We start from the raw sequence: 17,798 nt of genomic DNA, 5'->3' as shown, positions 1-17,798 counted from the left end.
AGTGTTGAAATGGTCACCAAGGCTCAAAGAAGCAGAGACTAATGAGCATATGTCAGTCACAGGATTGGCCACCACAGATGAAGGAAGGTGGCTGCCAGTGCATTTGTTTATTCAAGGTTCACAGTGAAAATGGGGAAATCAGAATCTGTCACTAATTCCTGGATTTCTTGATCCATTCTTTTGTGCTACTCAGTTAATGCTCTAGCCAAAGTCAGGGAGTACATGAGGTGTGAAAGGAGGGGTGCAGAGGGCAAGGTTTTGTGAGTAAATCATTTTTTAGACATTTTTACATGTTTATGGATACCTAGTCTCAGTAGGGAAGCTGCCTTTGCAGATGGCCTGCTGCAGCTGCATGGAATGTATGTGGTTTCTAGAAGGAAAGAGCTCCGTATATAGGGACAAGCCCCCGCTGCTTGGAGAAAAGTACAAAGATGGAGCCATTAGGTGGATAATACTGAAGCAAGCAGATATCTGCCAAGGGTGTATTATTGTGTGTGTGTGTGTGTGTGTGTGTGTGTGTGTGTGTGTGTGCGCACACACGCGTGCATGTATGTGTATGTATGTGGGCTGAGTGTATGTGTGTGTAGGAGCACACACACACAGAGGAATGTACATTTGGTGTCTGTATAGAATTAGGAAGGCTGACAACACAGATTTCAGGTCTGTGTCCTCAATGTCCTTGCTGCAAATTCCCTACTACCCCTGATTTCTGCTCCTGTCCCAGCTAGTCACTGAAGTCTGGCTTCTGCCAATCCTTTGGATGTTAATGTGGAGAATAGGGGTCAGAAGAAGAAAGCAATTCCAATGCACATCTGGGTAGACAAGATGTCTCGGTGGATTAAAACTCATCCTACTCAAGCCTGTTGCCCCAAGATTGATCCTCAGAACCCATGGTGGAAGCAGAGAACTGACTCCCCAAAGCTGCCCTCTAAACTCCACACACATGCCTTGATGTCTGTGTGTCCCATGCTCACATATACACATTACACAAAGACAATAACAAATAAATTAAATGCATGCATATATGATGAATACAATAATTTATGTCAATGAACACTGATGATTCTAGGCAAAAGCACATATATGTGGCAAATGTCATACTCCTTGTGGAGTCTCACAAGCTGCTGGCTGGAAGATTCAAAGTCATCTGGGATCAATTTGCCCTTCTCTTAGAGATTGATGAAGTATTGAATTATCGGGGCTGCAATATAAAAGCCAGTACATTTTTTTGTTTCAAGACCTTGTCTCAGCTTCCTATATGGGAATGGGAGAAGATAGAAAGGGACTACATTATGAAGCAACTTTTATAAACATTTTTTAAAAATATAAACTTAGTAATTCACATTCAATTTGTGGATTTACATATAAACCTAAGGCATTTTCTTTGCAGGAATACTCTGTAGATGGAAAACCCTTAATAGCCTTCATCTATAAACCTCACTAACATTTCTTTCTCCACAGGGATCAGCCAACTATGGCTCATGGTTTGTTTTTATAAATAAAGTTTTATTGAGACACAGCCTCAACCACTCTCCTTGTATATGGCTGCTTTCCTATACAATGGCATTGCTGTTATAGACACCACACTGACCTTATGGCTTATAAGAGGCTACTATAACCACACTCTGGCTTTTCAAATATGTGCCACCCCCTGTCTGTGTGACCCTAAACTTTGCATCACATCTTCTTTTTTTTTTTTTTTTTTTTTTTTTGGCTTTTTCGAGACAGGGTTTCTCTGTGTAGCTTTGCACCTTTTCCTGGAACTCACTTGGTAGCCCAGGCTGGCCTCGAACTCACAGAGATCCGCCTGGCTCTGCCTCCCGAGTGCTGGGATTAAAGGCGTGCGCCACCACCGCCCGGCCACATCTTCTTTTATATGTGTGTGTATGAGTGTGTTTGTATATGAACAGGAACACATGTGTGAGTATGTGCACAAATGGATGTGTGTATACATGCATATATGCCTGAATACATCCATGTGAAGGCCCAAAGACAACATCAGGAGTCATTCTCAGTAATGTCATCTACTTCCTTTGAGACAGACTATCTCATGAGCTTCGAGTTCAGCAATTGGGCTACACTATCTGGTCACTAAACTCCAAGGATCCTCCTCTAGCACCAGAATCACAAGTGTCTAACCCTTACTCCTGGCTGTTTCTTCTAATGAGATCCAGCTCAGAGCTTCACACTTGCAACTCCAGTGCTTTACTGTGGAGTTATTTCCTCAGGCCACTGTATCACGTCTGCCTTTACTTAAAGTAGAATCAGAACAAGAAGACACATCTCAGAGACATTCTGGCTGCAGACCATCTCCAGACTCCTGCCTCCCACCCCACTCCCCCTCTAATACTCTCCCATCCTCTGGCCCATAGCTAATTGAACTAATTTTTGAGGCTTGCTTTCATAGAGTGTTTCCAAAGAGTTTAACTTCGTTTTCATAGAAACAGCTCTTTTTCTTACTGCACTCATTTTTCATCAGTTTACATAATATTGCACTAAATAATGTAATTACAATAACAAGCGCAGCTGGCAGAGGCAGCTCTGGGAACACATACAACCGACTGTTGGCAAGCAGATACCACAGCGGGTGAAAAGAAAGGTAGAGGCATGCACAGCAGCCACAGCCTGGAATTGTGTGGCCCCACCAACAGGATTTCTAAAGGTACAGGGCAGTATCTTACCCATTCATCCACTAAGTTTCATAAGTGGAGGCCAGTAAGATAAGAGTCTCCCATCTGTGCCTCTCTGTGTAGCATGGACTTATGTGATATTTGCCAGTTTCACAGGGACTTTGGAGGGAGTTATTTGACAAATGCATGTCTTTTCCCACTAGCCTGCAAGGTATCAGAGTATGAGAAATGTATTCGTTTTATTACAGCATTACATCTCCACTATGCAGACAGTGACTGGCATCTGGTTCACACTCAAAAATATTTCCTGAATAAATAACTGGATGGAGGCAGGCTTTCCCACAATGAGCTACTCAGAAACTACAGTCAAGAAAATATAAATCTGGAAGGAGTCATGGGGGTTTATAGTTCCTTCTCTGCTCCCCTAAGAATAACTGAGGAATGCATGGATGTTGAAAGAGGGAGGGTGAGGTGAGAAACTCATTCTGATAGCTCAATTCCAGGCAGTCTAGAAGATTCATTCTCTGATGCCTGGATGAAGGCAATGGGTTTAAGCCAAGAAGATCATTAGCAATTTGCATTTCTGCAAGCCACATCACTCTTGTATCTTGCAGAACTGAGAAACTTGCTTCGAACTGGCAAATTAAATATTGATAATGTAGATAGGCTATACGACATCTTTCAAGAAGGCTGGCACCCTGATTTCCGTGTTTTGAAAACTTCAGCCGTTTGCATTCAACTACGACCAGTTTTGTCATAACTCTGGGCAATCAGTAACATTGTGTAGCTCATATTTACCTTGAAAGCAACTCATTTTTAATCTAAATGGATGCATTTGCCAAGGAAACCTGGCATTGCCACTGCAAACAGAAAACCAGTATCAGTAACTGCAAATAATGTTGATGGAAGAAAAAAAACACAGAACTACTGAAATTTAACAACAATTAAAAATGTTTCCTATGCAATACTTTTACTAAACACCCCATCACATTCATTGTTTAACCTTTGAGCACACAGAGGCTGGGAAACGTCTCCCACAGGCTCAGGGACCAATATCCTTGGTCCCCAGCTGCTGATGCTGTTCTCAGAGGAAACAGAACCTTTAATAAATTGAGCCTGGATCCAGGATATGGATTGATGGAGGTGAGCCTCGAGAGCTATTGGGGGGCAGCTCCACTCCGTGCTGGAGAGCTCTGCTTTTTGATACACCTAAGTGTAACAGCATGGCACAGAACAAGCTCACCCCCATGCTTTGCCTACCAGGATGAACTATATCTCCCAAACCACCAGCCATAATAAATTCTTCCTTAAATTGCTTCCTGCCAAGTACTCGGTCATATAGAAAAGTAACTAACACATGTGTACACATATGCACAGGCAGACCTCATAAAATAGGCACAATTATTGTCTCCAATAGATCATATAAGGAACTGAAAGTACAGAGTATTTTAAAACTATGCACAAATGCACAACTGCACAAACCTTGCTAAGTTCAGACATTATTTCAGTGGGCCTAGCTCTAGGCCCCTAATTCTTGACTGCTATATTTTGCAAACAATGCTTTTGAAGTTGGCATAGATGCTCAGGCTGCTGCAGGCTTAAAGCCTGAGGCACACTCCCTCTCTGTTATAAAGAAAGCTTAGAAACTGTTACAGCCTTGTTGAATCTCTTTTAGTTTAAACTATGACTTCCTCATTGACGTAAAAAGGATTGAGAGAGAATTGAAAAAAGAATAACTTTTTCTCTAAATGTTTCACCCTTTCTGAAAGACATGGTGTTTGGCTCTCTGAAAATGTTATCCCACAGGATGAGCATCTCACAGGCTGAGAAATACAATGCCACAAGTCTAGTGTGGCACATACTTCCCAGAATCCTTTGCTCAGCTCTTGTCTGCATGTTGAGAAGGTAAGTCTCACTGTACTCGGTAGCCAATGTCTCCATTCCCCTATAATATCCAACCCCTCAACACAAGGGGTTTTCTTATATTATCTGAGAGGATCAGAGTGAAACTGATTCAGAGGCCTAGATGGTGCAATGTTTATAAAAAAGCAGAGAGTAACTTGATTTTCATGACCACTAAAAAGGAAGGAAAGTGGGGGAGGGAGAGGAGGAGGAAAAGGAAAGAGAAAAGAGAAAGAAGAGGAGGAGGATGGAAGAGGGTAAAGAAAAATAGGGAAGAGAGAAATAGGGAAAAAGGAGGGAGGAGAAAAATAGGGAAGAAGAGAAATGGGGGAGAAGAAGAAGAGGAGGAGGAACAAGAAGAGGAAGAAGCAGAACAGGAAGAGGAAGAAATGGAAGGAGAAGAGGAAGAATGAAGAGGAGGAAGAGGAAGAAGAAGGAGGGGTAGAGGAAGGAGGAAAGAAGAGATGGGACACAGCAGCTCTATGCTGAATTCACCAGCCAGAACAGTTAGAAGGGCAGATAGTGTAAATGGACAAGACGGGAAAATAACCACACAGAAGACTGAGCTGTCAAAATTGAGAGCAGGGTGTGGTGACCCATGCCTGTAAGTTCCAGCACCACTGATGAAGAGGCAGTAGGACAGCCAAATGTTCAAGGCCTCCTTGGGTTCACAGGGGGTTTGGACCAACCTGAGTCACCAGCTGAGATGCTGACTTAAAACGTAAAACAAAAGAAGGTAGCCTAATTCATAAGACTCGCAGGCATTAGGGCCCGAGTTTGATCCCCAGAATCCAGATTCAAAAAGCAGGGTATGGTGGTAGATTTGTAATCCTAGTCCTTGGGAGACAGAGCCAGGAGCATCCCTGGGACTTGCTGGCCAGCCATCCTGTGATAAGCATCAAGCCAGTGATAAAAAAAAGCAAGCTATATGATAGCTGAGGAAGGAAGCCAAGGTTGTTTCCTGGCTTTGACATGCATGCATCCTCATACTCATAAGGGAGACAAAGAGGTATCTAACTGTGTTATAACCTGGAGGAGGTTCCCTGTGGGAAATGGATACCTGAGTCAAATGGAAAAAGAAAACATCATTGCATTCTCTTTGGTGCAAAAATTGAGTGGTATAAATGTTCATTTTATTAATTGCAAAGTGGTATTTATTCATTGACTTAAAACACAAATTAGTTCAAAATTCTAGAAACAGGGTGCAAACAATAACTTCAAATAAAGCAGCTATTTGTGATGGCAGAGGTGGGCTGAGAGTGTAGGGGGGTCCCTGGGGCTGCACATGGGTCACAACTAAATAATCCATCATATAGAGTACCTAGCTTTACCGTTTGACAAAGAACACCCTCCTCGATTCTATACTGCACCCTATGGACAATGCCCTCATCAAATCATCAACCCCTCAAATTGCAGACAAGCCCTTCTTTGTCTTCTATACCCGTAATTCTCCAAGGGTATATATTCTCATTTGCAATAGAGAGCTCAGTGCTGTCTGAATTCTGGGGACTGTGTCAAAGCCTCCTGGAGACATACGCATCCAGTGCTCCTTATCTAGCACTGACCTACTTCTGGCCATCTTCCCCATCCAAACAGGAGAGGAAAATCTAAAATTCCAATACATTATTTACTAGCATAAACCACTCATTCAGGTTGCAGAGAGAAAGCAGTAGCAGAGTTCAGTAAAGCTTAGAACAAAAGTCATTAAAAAAATTTGAGACAGTGTCTCAGTGGGCCCATGGTAGCCTCAAACTTGCTTGTATCCCTTTGTAGCCAAAGATGACCTTGAATTTCTGATCTTCCCACCTCTACCTCCTGAGAGCTACCACACCATACGTCTATGTCAAGCAGGGCTTCATGTATGCCAGGTCAATGATCAACCAGTGAACTACATCCCCAGCCAATAAATGTTTGGTGCCTGTCTCATGCAGGAATTGCACTAATGTTAGAAAAAATGTGGACTGAGATGAAACATTAATAGAGGCCTGGGTGGGACATTATATAAAACATATAAGCATAACAAGAAAAGAAAGCTCTGGTCACCATCTCGTTTCATACAGGCAGATACATTGTTTGTTTGATAAGATTTAACAAACCAGACGACAAATGGAACCAGAAGACAGAAAGAATGCTAGTTGTCCTGGTCACCTGGATCTTACAGCTCAGCAAATGTCCTTAGATGTAACTAGCAGTGTACAAAGGCATTGAGTTCATTTACTGCATTATTTACTCAAACACTTTGGAGTACCATAGTCCCCAGGCCTCCACCTCAAACACTGCTATGTTTGGAAACGCCGCAGATTCCATTAGTTTTCACAGCAATCTGAAAACACAAAGTTAAGTCACATGGCCCCGTGAGAACGACGGGTCCCCAGCAGCGATGTCAAAGAGTGCTCAGTTCTAACCTTAAACTCTGTTCCGAAATATGAGCATGCTTCAAAAACGAACGGAGCACAGAGGCAAGGAATCCAGGTATTTCATAAATTCCACAAAAGCCCATGCAAATAAGGATGTCCAACGAAGACACAGTGAAGACAGAATGGTACCACTGAGAAAAAAAAACTCTCCTTTCCCAAAAAAAAAACTCTCATGCAACTGATACACTTGAAAGTGGAAAGTCACTGTTAAGTAACAGAATAAACTACAAAGTTTAATATTCTGGCTTCATCTCCCTTGTATCCAAATGACACCAAGATCCAAAGTGTATGGATAATTCAAATTCTCCTTTAAAAAAAATAGCCTTGATACAGGTGTTGCTCACTAACCCCAGTCCTTAGCAAAAGTGTATTTTAGTTACTCAGCAAACAGCTGTGAACTCACATGAGGAAGGCAGCAAAGAGTCCTCGTGACCTTTGTGATCACTTAGACCTCATGTTGTACATAAAAGAAGTCCAATGATGTCAAACAAATTCCACAAGAGAAGTATTTATCGCCGATTCTAAATCAAAAAATCCATATATACTATAATGGCACTTCAAAAGAAGATCTACTGTATTTACCAGCTCAATCAATATGAAATTAGCTGGGATAAATATTGCCAGCTCTACCAGTCTTGAGATGAAGTCTGTTATTTAGACTCTAGGTCTTGAAAGAGACAAGGGCATTTTTGCTTATCACACAGAAATAGGAAGCAGGAAGCCTGCTACAAGCAGGTTGTACCTACCCTCAGCTGCTCTCTTTCACAATTCATCTGTTGCCTCAAAACCTGCAGAAAAGAGAAAAAGTGGAGACTGTCAGAAGGTTCTACAGCATAAAAAGCGTGGAGGCTGGGGAGTGGCTGCAGGATCCCTGCAACCCACATAAATGCTGGCTGCGTGTGTTGAGGTGAGATGGCTCAGTGAATAAAGTCACTTGCCTTTGAGCCTCAGGACTGGAACTCAATCCCCGAAGCCACATGGTGAGATCAGAAGAGCAACTCTGACAAGTGACCTACAGGTGTGTCATAGCATGCCTTCATATGCATATGTGTATTGCACACACAATAAATTATACAATATAATAAATTATTTATTTATTTATTATTTTATAATTTAATTTAATTTTACATATCAGCCATGGATTCCCCTGTCCTCCCCCCAACCCACGCCCCATTCCCATCTCCTCCAGGGCAAAGACTACCCTGGGGATTCAGCTCAACTTGGTAGATTCAGTCCAGGCAGGTCCAGTCCCCTCCTCCCAGGCTGAGCAAAGTGTCCCTGCATAAGCCCCAGGTTCCAAACAGCCAGCACATGCACTGAGGACAGGTCCCGGTCCCAGTGCCTGGATGCCTCCCAAACAGTTCAAGCTAATTAACTGTCTCACTTATTCAGAGGGCCTGATCCAGTTGGGGGCTCCTCAGCCATTGGTTCATAGTTCATGTGTTTCCATTCGTTTGGCTATTTGTCCCTGTGCTTTATCCAACCTTGGTCTCAACAATTCTCACTCATACAATCCCTCCTCTTTCTCACCAATTGGACTCCTGGAGCTCCACCTGGGGCCTGGCCATGGATCTTTGCATCCGCTTCCCTCAGTCATTGGATGAGATTTCTAGCACGACAGTTAGGGTGTTTGGCCACCCTATCACCAGAGTAAGTCAGCTCAGGCTGTCTCTCGATCATTGCCAGTAGTCTATTGTGGAGGTATCTTTGTGGATTTCTGTGGGCCTCTCTAGCACTTTGCTTCTTCCTATTCTCATGTGGTCTTCATTTATCATGGTCTCTTATTCCTTGTTCTCCCTCTCTGTTCTTGATCCAGCTGGGATCTCCCACTCCCCTAAGCGCTCTTTCCCTCGAAACTTGCCCTTCATTACCCCCACTCACGTCCAGGTTGTTCATGTAGATCTCATCCATTTCTCTGTCACTGGGCGATCTCTGTGTCTTGGAATTGCTCAACATCCTGAATCATCAGGGAAATGCAAATCAAAATGACTCTGAGATACCACCTTACACCTGTCAGAACGGCTAAGATCAAAAACACTGAGGACAGCTTATGCTGGAAAGGATGTGGAGCAAGGGGAACTCTCCTCCACTGCTGGTGGGAATGCAAGCTTGCCCAGCCACTTTGGAAATCAATATGGCGCTTTCTTAGAAAATTGGGAATCAATCTCCCCCAAGACCCAGCTATACCACTCTTGGGCATATACCCAAGGAATGCTCAATCATACCACAAGGGCACTTGCTCAGCTATGTTCATATCAGCATTGTTTGTAATAGCCAGAACCTGGAAACAATCTAGATGCCCTTCAATTGAAGAATGGATAAATAAAATGTGGTACATATACACAATGGAGTTCTACTCAGCAGAGAAAAACAATGACATCATGAGGTTTATAGGCAAATGGATGGATCTAGAAAAAATCATCCTGAATGAGGTAACCCAGACTCAGAAAGACAAACATGGTATGTACTCACTCATAGGAGGATACTAGATGTAAAACAAAGATAACTAGACTCCTAATCACAACTTCAGGGAGGCTACCTAGAAAACAGGACCCTAAGAAAGACACAGGGATCGCCCAATATAATAAATTTTTAAAAGTGAATAAGGTGGAAGATTGACAAAGATTCTGGACATCAACCTTGGGGCTCCACAGACACATACACATACATCTCCACACACAGGTATGCCCAGACATATGTGAACACATAAGCACACATGTGCATTGATGTACACAAGTATGCACACTCAAGCACATCTAAACATATCACATGTACATGTGCACAGGAAAAGAAGAGGGGGGAAACCAGAAAGAAATAGTTACTTTTGATGGCTGGGCTCAACAAAGACCCAGAATTCACAGTAGTAACTACCTTTTCTCTAGATTCAGGCAGTAGACTGTTTACTACCATTCTACATTGTACAATCCAGAAGTAGGTAACAGGGTGTGAATTACCTTTAAGGGAATGGTGCAGAGGTACAAGAGAGGATGGGAGGCAGTCTAAAAAGCATGGGGCTTCCTTCCTTGTGCATATACACTTGTAGTCCTGTTTAACAGGTGCACACGATCTTCTCTTAAAGCTATATTTGGTTGGGTGTGATAAGACAATAACCAATGCAGCATCTCCCCCAATGTTAAGTGCTGGCAATATTATCTGCATGCCCTGGAATTATCTGGTTCTCTCATTATTATTTTTGTTTATGTGGTACTGAGGTCTGAACTCAGTATTTCACGTAACCTAAGCAAGGGCTTCCCCTCTAAATTATACTCAGCCCTCTCTTCATTTGCTATTTTGATGTTATCAAGTAGTCCAGCCTAGCCTTGAACACATTCCATCACCCAAGCAGGCCTTCCACTTGTGATTCTTCTACCTCAGCCTCCTGAGACACTGAGATAACAGACAGGGCTTAATGATCCAGCCTAATCAGACGGTAGTAAGATAGAATGCATGGGCATGGTAGTTGATGGACGATACGGGGATGGTAGTAAGAACTGTGTGGGGATGATAATAAGAAGGACTGTGTAGGGATGGTAGTAAGGACTGTGTGGGAATGGTAGTTAGATAGATTGCATGGAAGAGGACTCTGAGCCCAAAGCTTGGAGCAAAGAAAGAAAGCCTAATCTCTTTTGATATCTAGCACCACTCCAAGATGCAGTATTAGCAGTCCCCCTGCCAAACACACATGGGTGATTAGTTCCTGACCAATGTGCTTCTCTCACCATCCAAGGAGGATTTATTAGAGTGACCATATCATTTGTTATCCAAATTAAAAAAAAAAACAAAAACAGAATGCACTAGCAGGGGACAGACAGAGAGGTATTTGTATTTACTTGATTATACAGAGGCCAGAAACAGAAAGAGATACATCCAGAAAACTGGTTTATATGGTCCTTTGACAGAGATGAGGATTGATGGATGAACTTTCAATGAAAATGGCCAAAATTAAACTAAGTTCCGCATTATTGACAGGTTACACTGTCTCTTTCTAGTTTTATTTTTACACCACTGTAAAATCTCTTAACTCCTAGCCCTTGACAGGGTACTGGGAGTTCCGTGAAACTTTACTGAAGGACAAGAGCTTCAGCAACCAACTCTTGATGTATATTTTATGTGTTTTGTAGTGAAAGTTTCTTTTTACTTTTTCTAAAATAAAAACAAAAACAAGGATGTTTGCTGAGGAGCCATCCGAGCCTGCAGTCTCGGGGTGCGGTGCTATTGTAACCCTTTCACCTGGAAAATTACCCCGGGAAGATCTCTTTCGGGTGTTTGCTTTTTTGTCGTTGTTGTTATTTTGAGACGCAGTCTCACATATCCTGGACTAGCCTTGAACTAGCTATGTAGACAAGGATGATTCTGAACTCTGGGTCTTTCTGCATCCACCTCCTGAGGGCTTAGAACCCAGCTGTGCACCACCAGGCTTGGTTTCTATAGTGCTGGGGAATCAAATCTAGGCTTTGTGCATTAGAATAAGGCAAGCACTCTCCCAATAGATGTAGCTGAGTGGTGAAGTGCTTGCCTCTCACGCCCAGTCCGTGGGTTCAACTCTTGGTACCATAGGAAGGAAAGACAGACAGAAAGAACGAAAGGAGCGAGACTAATTTGTATGTAGGTATTAATTAACCACAATATTGTTTATGAGAGATAAATAAATAAACACTATAATGTATGACAATGGGAAAATTAAACATAAATCACAGATTCTGAGCAAGAACATAACACACAGAACTTAGAATCACAGTTCTGAAAAAGCATGTATAGGAAATAAACCAAATTCCACTGCAGTTTATAAGAAACAAAGCTACAAAAATGCGCAAATGTTATGGTTCCTATTTTCTGCCAAAAATATAGTTTAATTGATCGTTAAGGAGGAAAAATCAGGCATAGTTTTCCTTATTTTTTAAAAAAAATTTCCTTATTTAAAAAAGGATCTACAAGAGCTTTTTTTTCCAAATTATTAAAAAGTAAATGGGTTTAGCCAGATAAATAAATAGAAAATTTCATATTGAATTATACTTGAAATGGGCTCTTTAGATTAGGTCAGACATATCTCTGTAAACCTTAAGAAGAAAGAGGAAAAAATCCACAGGCAGAAGAGATCCATGATGTCGGAGGACAGGGAGACAGGGAATTGAAATTGGGTGGCTGCTCTGTGGATGTGGTCTTCCCACTCAATAGCAAACACAGAATAGAGAGGACACACTGAGGAAGGACCTGAGGTTTCTGAGAAGAATTATGTAGAATGGGAACCAAGGTCTGAATCTGAAATCCTCTCCAACCTCACTCTCTCTTGCCAGCTGATTCAAGACAGCAATGAATGAACAGGGACAATCAGACAAGTTCCAGGAAACTTCAGCAATGAGTGCCCATGGACAGACAGACACATCCTAGGAGAAGTCCTCTAGGTTTATCCTGAGGAATCTTAACCTCAGAAAGTGAGGGTCCTCCCTTCCTTTTGCCCTCCTTTCCTCTCCATTATCCCCTCACAAGTCAGTCTCCTTCTGAACAGTCCCAGGCTACGTTGGGTATGAGCCATGGGGACGATAAGAGGTGCCTAATGTGTAGCAGAAGGAGCCCACCTTCATGACATGAAAGGCTGTGCTCCTAAGAGGTAGCCTACACTCCCTCCTCCTTGCTCTCCTTCTCCTTCTTTTGTGGTTGGAGTAGGAAATGTCCACAGTAGGCTCATGTGTTTGGACACTTGGTCCCCAGACAGTGGTGCTGTTTGGGAAGGTTATGGAGCCTTCCAGAGGTAGAGTATTTCGAAGGAAGCACACAACTTGGGGAGAGCTTGGAGGCTTTACAGGCTGGCCCCGTTTCCTGTTCTTTCTTTCTTTCTCTGTTTCCAGTGTGGGTATGAAACAGGCTTAGCTGGGTCATGCTACTGTTTCCATACCTTCCCTGCCACGAGGGACTCTGTTCCTTCTGGAACTGTGAGCCAAAATCAATCCTTTCTTCTTTAAATTGCTTTTGTCAGGGCGTTTTATTACAGCAACAGAAAAGTAACAGACAGACTGTGTCCACTTAGAGGAGAAAATGAACGGCACACCAGCCAAATGTCCTCGTAAGGAAAGATAGAAACCCACAAGTGTAAAAAGATTGTTAATTCCAAGGAGGTCAACTCAAAGAAGACACACACACACACACACACACACACACACACACACACACACACACACACACAGACAAAATTGCTGTAAGTGGGGCAGGAGAAATGGCTCCATGGGTAAGAATCTACATACAAAACACAGGGAGACTGTGGCACCATGCTCACACCTGCACAGTTAGCTAGATGTGGTCTCAGTGCTGAGAGAGGAAGTAGACATGGCCCCACCCCTAACCCAGAACCTGTCTCCATTGATAGCCACTCGAAAGAAAAGTGTTGTTTTCTCCACAGAGTCTTACTGGGCATCCAAACCGCACTTAAGAGTGGGCCTCATGCCAGGCAGCAGGTAGCTAACCGAACATTAACTCAATGGTATCTGTGGAGGGTTTGTCTCACAATGCTTTGTCTAGGCTCTTGAGTGTTCTGTTTTGTTTTGTTTTTCTCCCTTACAGTTCTGTTGCTTGCATGTCCCAGCTCCTGGTTTTGTTGTTATGGATTTTCTGTGTGCGCACACGTGTGTGTCTCGGCATCTGTATGTGCTTCTTGAGCTTTTCTTCAGCCTTTGTTTCTGTTTGTTTATTTGATGCTATTCTGGTATTCTTGTTTTTATTTTAACTTATTTTATTATCTTTTTAGATGTCTGTTGCGTTTTAATGAGAGAGAGAAAGAAAGTGTGGATTTGGATGGATGGATGGAGAAGTGGGGAGGATCTGGGAGGAGTAGGGGGAGGGGGATCCATAATCATCAGAATATGCGGTATAGAAAAATATCTCTATCTCTCTATCTTTCTCTCCCTCTCCCTCTCTCTCACTCCCTCTCACTCTCTAAATTACAATGAAAAAAGTCCTTGCTGCACATTCACGAAAACTTGAGCTCCAATCCCGAGCACCCACCTACCCTTGGTGTGGCTGTGTGTTCAGGTCATTCCAGCACTGCTACTGAGGGAGGCAGGAGGATGGATGGGGCTCAATGGGTCCAAGGCTAGCTTCAGGTTCAGAGGGAGATCGTGCCTCAAGGGAATAAGGTCAAGAGTGATAGAGAAAGTAGAGAAAGACAATCCACAACCTCCTCTGGCCACACACACACACACACACACACACACATACACACACACACACACACACATATCTCTTCCTGTCCTCCTTCCCTCTCTCCCGCCCTTCCTCTCCCCCTCTCTTCCATGGCCCATCTCACATACATATCTCCTTCCCTCCCTCCTTCTCTGTCCAAATGTCTCTCACACATGTACACATCTCTGTGTGTCTCTTACACACACACACACACACACACACACACACACACACACACACACACACAAACACATATGCAAACTACTGGGAAATTAGCAAAAACCCTTGAAACAAATATAGGAAAATCACTTAAATATACAAGGTAGTAGTAGTCCAAATGAATATAGACCTTTCACTTAAACAAATGGTACAAATAAAAACAAGGGGTTGCGATGCCTAACAGAGCTTGCTGCCCTTATGGAGGACAGGAGTTCCCAGGCCGCCTCTAGTGGTTCTGAACTGTCTGTAACTCAAGCTCCACCAAATCCAGTGCTCTCTTCTGGCCTCAGTGGGCATCTGCATTCATGTACACACACACACACACACACACACCATGGAACCATGCACACGCAAATAATTTAAAATAATTTGGTGGCACACACCTTTAATCCCAGCACTTGGGAGGCAGAGCCAGGTGGATCTCTGTGAGTTCGAGGCCAGCCTGGGCTACAGAGTGAGTTCCAAGAAAGGCGCAACACTACACAGAGAAACCCTTTTTTGAAAAAGAAAAAAAATTTTTTAAACACCCCAAAAATAAAGATAAAACCAAGGGAACTTAGGCAAAGCAACATTTTTTTTTTATTTCAGAAATACCTTCTTATCCAGAGCTTGAATTCAACGAAAATGCTGAGATATGGCTCAGTGGCAGAACTCTTGCCTAGCATGTGTGAGGCCCTACATTTTATCTTCAGAAATACAAAAATAAACAAAGATAAAATATGAAAGTAACTAAATTTTTTTATTGCCAACAGATGTACTCTCAAACATTTGTTATAGGAAGTAAGTTTTTCAAAGAGCAGAGGCAACCTAAAGGAAATCTGAAACAAAAACTTAGGAAGATGGATGAAAGAGTAAAGTTGCTCAAAAATATAAATAGAAACAGGAGTCTAGGGGCTGCAGAGATGGCTCCTGATTAAGGATGCTTGCTGCTCTGCGGAGGATCCCAGGAATGTTCCCAATATTCATGTCTGGTGCCTCACAACTGCCACAGCTCCACAGGATCCAATACCACTTCCTGGCCTCTTTAGGCACTTGTGCTCACATGGCATACACTAACCCAGAGCACATACATAAACATAAAGACAAATTCAAAAAAATTAAAATGAAACCCAAGTCTGCTCCTTTTGAGATCATTGAGATACGTTTAACGATTTCAATTTAAGGAACGATGTTTCTGGTGAGCTTTTTAATGTATAGCTCTTCTATCCTGTCAGCTAAATGCAGAGAGAAGACAGTGTGGAGACTGATGAAAAGGTGCCTCTATTCCCCCATCACTAGTGAGATAAAATTAGCAAACATCGTTGATGGTTGTTGTATATAAACAGTGAGGAATAATCGTCATAATCAAGCTAATTGAGGTGGGTGTTAAGGTTCCTACATTCACATGAAGTGGTAAAATATTGATTCTCTGTAGACCGAGAGATACATATGTATCATAATCCTTAGAGTCTTAAAAACAAACTATACTATCCCAGGCACACCCTCTCTAATCAAAGGAAACTAAAAAAGTGATACACCCCAAATAAATGATGTTACAGTAATTGCATGTGTACATACAGACACATCTACATACATACACAAAGAGATTTGGACTCAAAACTCATACTTTATATAAAAATTAACTTAGAACAGACCACATATTCTAAATGAAGACCATAAAATAAAATGGGTAGTGCAACGAAAACATTCCTAATACTTTCTTCCTAATGCTGGTGTACAGTTCTCAAATTATCCTCTGTGACAGGTGGCACATTCATAACCAGAAAATATATCCATATCAGGGCTTTAAAAGCATTGGTGTGTTTTGTAAACTTTTTGCATCACTAGGGCTGGCTTTCATCTGTATTAATTATATATAACAGGACTAGAAGGTTTATGTTCTGTCTTTAAAAAAATAACAAAGGTCTGCCAGGCTGACCCTGGCCTGTGCCATGCTAGGCGAAGCTATATCATAATGTTCTTGTTATAGAACTTATCAAAGGCAGAATTCAACCATAGTCAGGTTTAAAAAAACCTGCCTTTTAGATGAGGCTCCTAAAGAAAAAGACTTGGGGGTGAAAAAAAGGGACAGCAGGAATTTGCTCTTGAGTAGGGCATAGTTTGGTTTGGTTTGTTTAAACCATCCTTCAAGGATTCACTTGTTCTATCCATATCTTGGCAACAAAATTCCATTTTCCTTTGTCAGCCCAATTCTGTAAGTCTCCTCTGCTACACTACCCATGAAGCTCTACACCCATCAATCAGAAATCTGCCTTTGCTCAGAAATTATAGTGTAACTGGGAGAGTCCATTTATTTGCATCTTGAACTTCTATGCACAGGTGCCGGGGGCCTCTCCTCCCTGTTTTGAGCATCAAGTACAAATACATGATTTGTTCTTTCTTCCCTTCCTAAGGATCAAGAGCCAATCCTGCTAAGGTGGCAAAATCCCAGCTGTGTCTCTGTTACAACTATACTGATCCTAAAATGCCCCAACCAGGATGGAAGAGTGCTCCGAGAGATCAGGAAGTTATTGCAAGACCTAAAGAAGCCCTTAATTTCTCCTGTGGCACTAGGAAGATAGCTCATCTGGTAAAGCACTTGATTCACGAGCATCAGGATGTGAGTTCAAGTCTCAGAACCTCGATTTTCACATTTAAAGCTGGGTGTGGCAGAACGGTCAGGTAATCCCAGTGCTATGGAGGCAGAGGCAGATGGATTCCTCAGCCTTAGATGCCAGCTAGCTTAGAATACTAGATGAGCTCCAAACCAATGAGGGACCCTGTCTCAAAAAGCTAGGCAGATGGCACCTAAGGAAACACAACTGAGGTGGCTATCTGGCGTCCGTATTCATGTGTACACACAATTCCCTGTAACATGACAGGACGTTTAAGAGAAAAAAAAAAGTCACCTGTAATTCTATAACTTGGGTGATGGAAGAGAGAGACCCTTATTCTGTAGTCTGAAAAAAGCCAGTCCCGAAAAATACCTTAAATGTACACTTTACTAAATGTCATTTCATTTGGAAACTAACGCATGACATTTTTTTCTTCCCTTGGCAGTAATGCACAAAGCCAATATATTTTATGGCCTAAATGAAAAAAGGGAAGTGGAAGGTCGGGTGGTGCTCCTTTAAGATGCTTCCAGAATCAAATACCACTCTCAATAGGGCTGCCAAGTAAGCGCTTATGAAAGGTTAGAACCGCAGCAATAAACCAGCGCATGCGGCCTTTCGCTCTTCTGGTTGTATGGGCTCTTTAATAGCTCGAATTCATCTTCCTCTGGTGTCTATCTTTAGCTAGGCAGCAAGGCCATTCTCAGCTCAGATTTTCCCAGCCGTGTGTGTGTGTGTGTGTGTGTGTGTGTGTGTGTGTGTGTGTGTGTGTGTGTGTGTGTGTGCCTGCCTGCCTGTCTCCCCCCTTGCCTGTATGTTGACTGTTCATTGTCCATGGTTTCTGAAGGATATTTTCATACAATTAT

At 42.5% G+C, this 17,798-nt stretch overlaps 1 protein-coding gene across 32 annotated transcripts in view; it reads right to left on the bottom strand.

The window, feature by feature from the left end:
* Rbfox1 (RNA binding fox-1 homolog 1) overlaps positions 1-17,798 on the bottom strand; it is a 2,167,575-nt gene that overhangs the window by 605,666 nt on the left and 1,544,111 nt on the right. For all 32 annotated transcript variants that reach the window (XM_052759361.1, XM_052759367.1, XM_052759363.1 and 29 more), the window contains one exon: positions 7,696-7,737. In XM_052759361.1, coding sequence (XP_052615321.1) covers positions 7,696-7,737 — 42 coding nt within the window. The remainder of the gene's footprint in view (positions 1-7,695; positions 7,738-17,798) is intronic.

Source organism: Peromyscus californicus, unplaced genomic scaffold (genome assembly GCF_007827085.1).
Source record: "Peromyscus californicus insignis strain IS unplaced genomic scaffold, ASM782708v3 Scaffold_3__1_contigs__length_106647218, whole genome shotgun sequence".
Taxonomy (NCBI): domain Eukaryota; kingdom Metazoa; phylum Chordata; class Mammalia; order Rodentia; family Cricetidae; genus Peromyscus; species Peromyscus californicus.
This window is presented reverse-complemented; position numbering and strand designations above follow the sequence as displayed.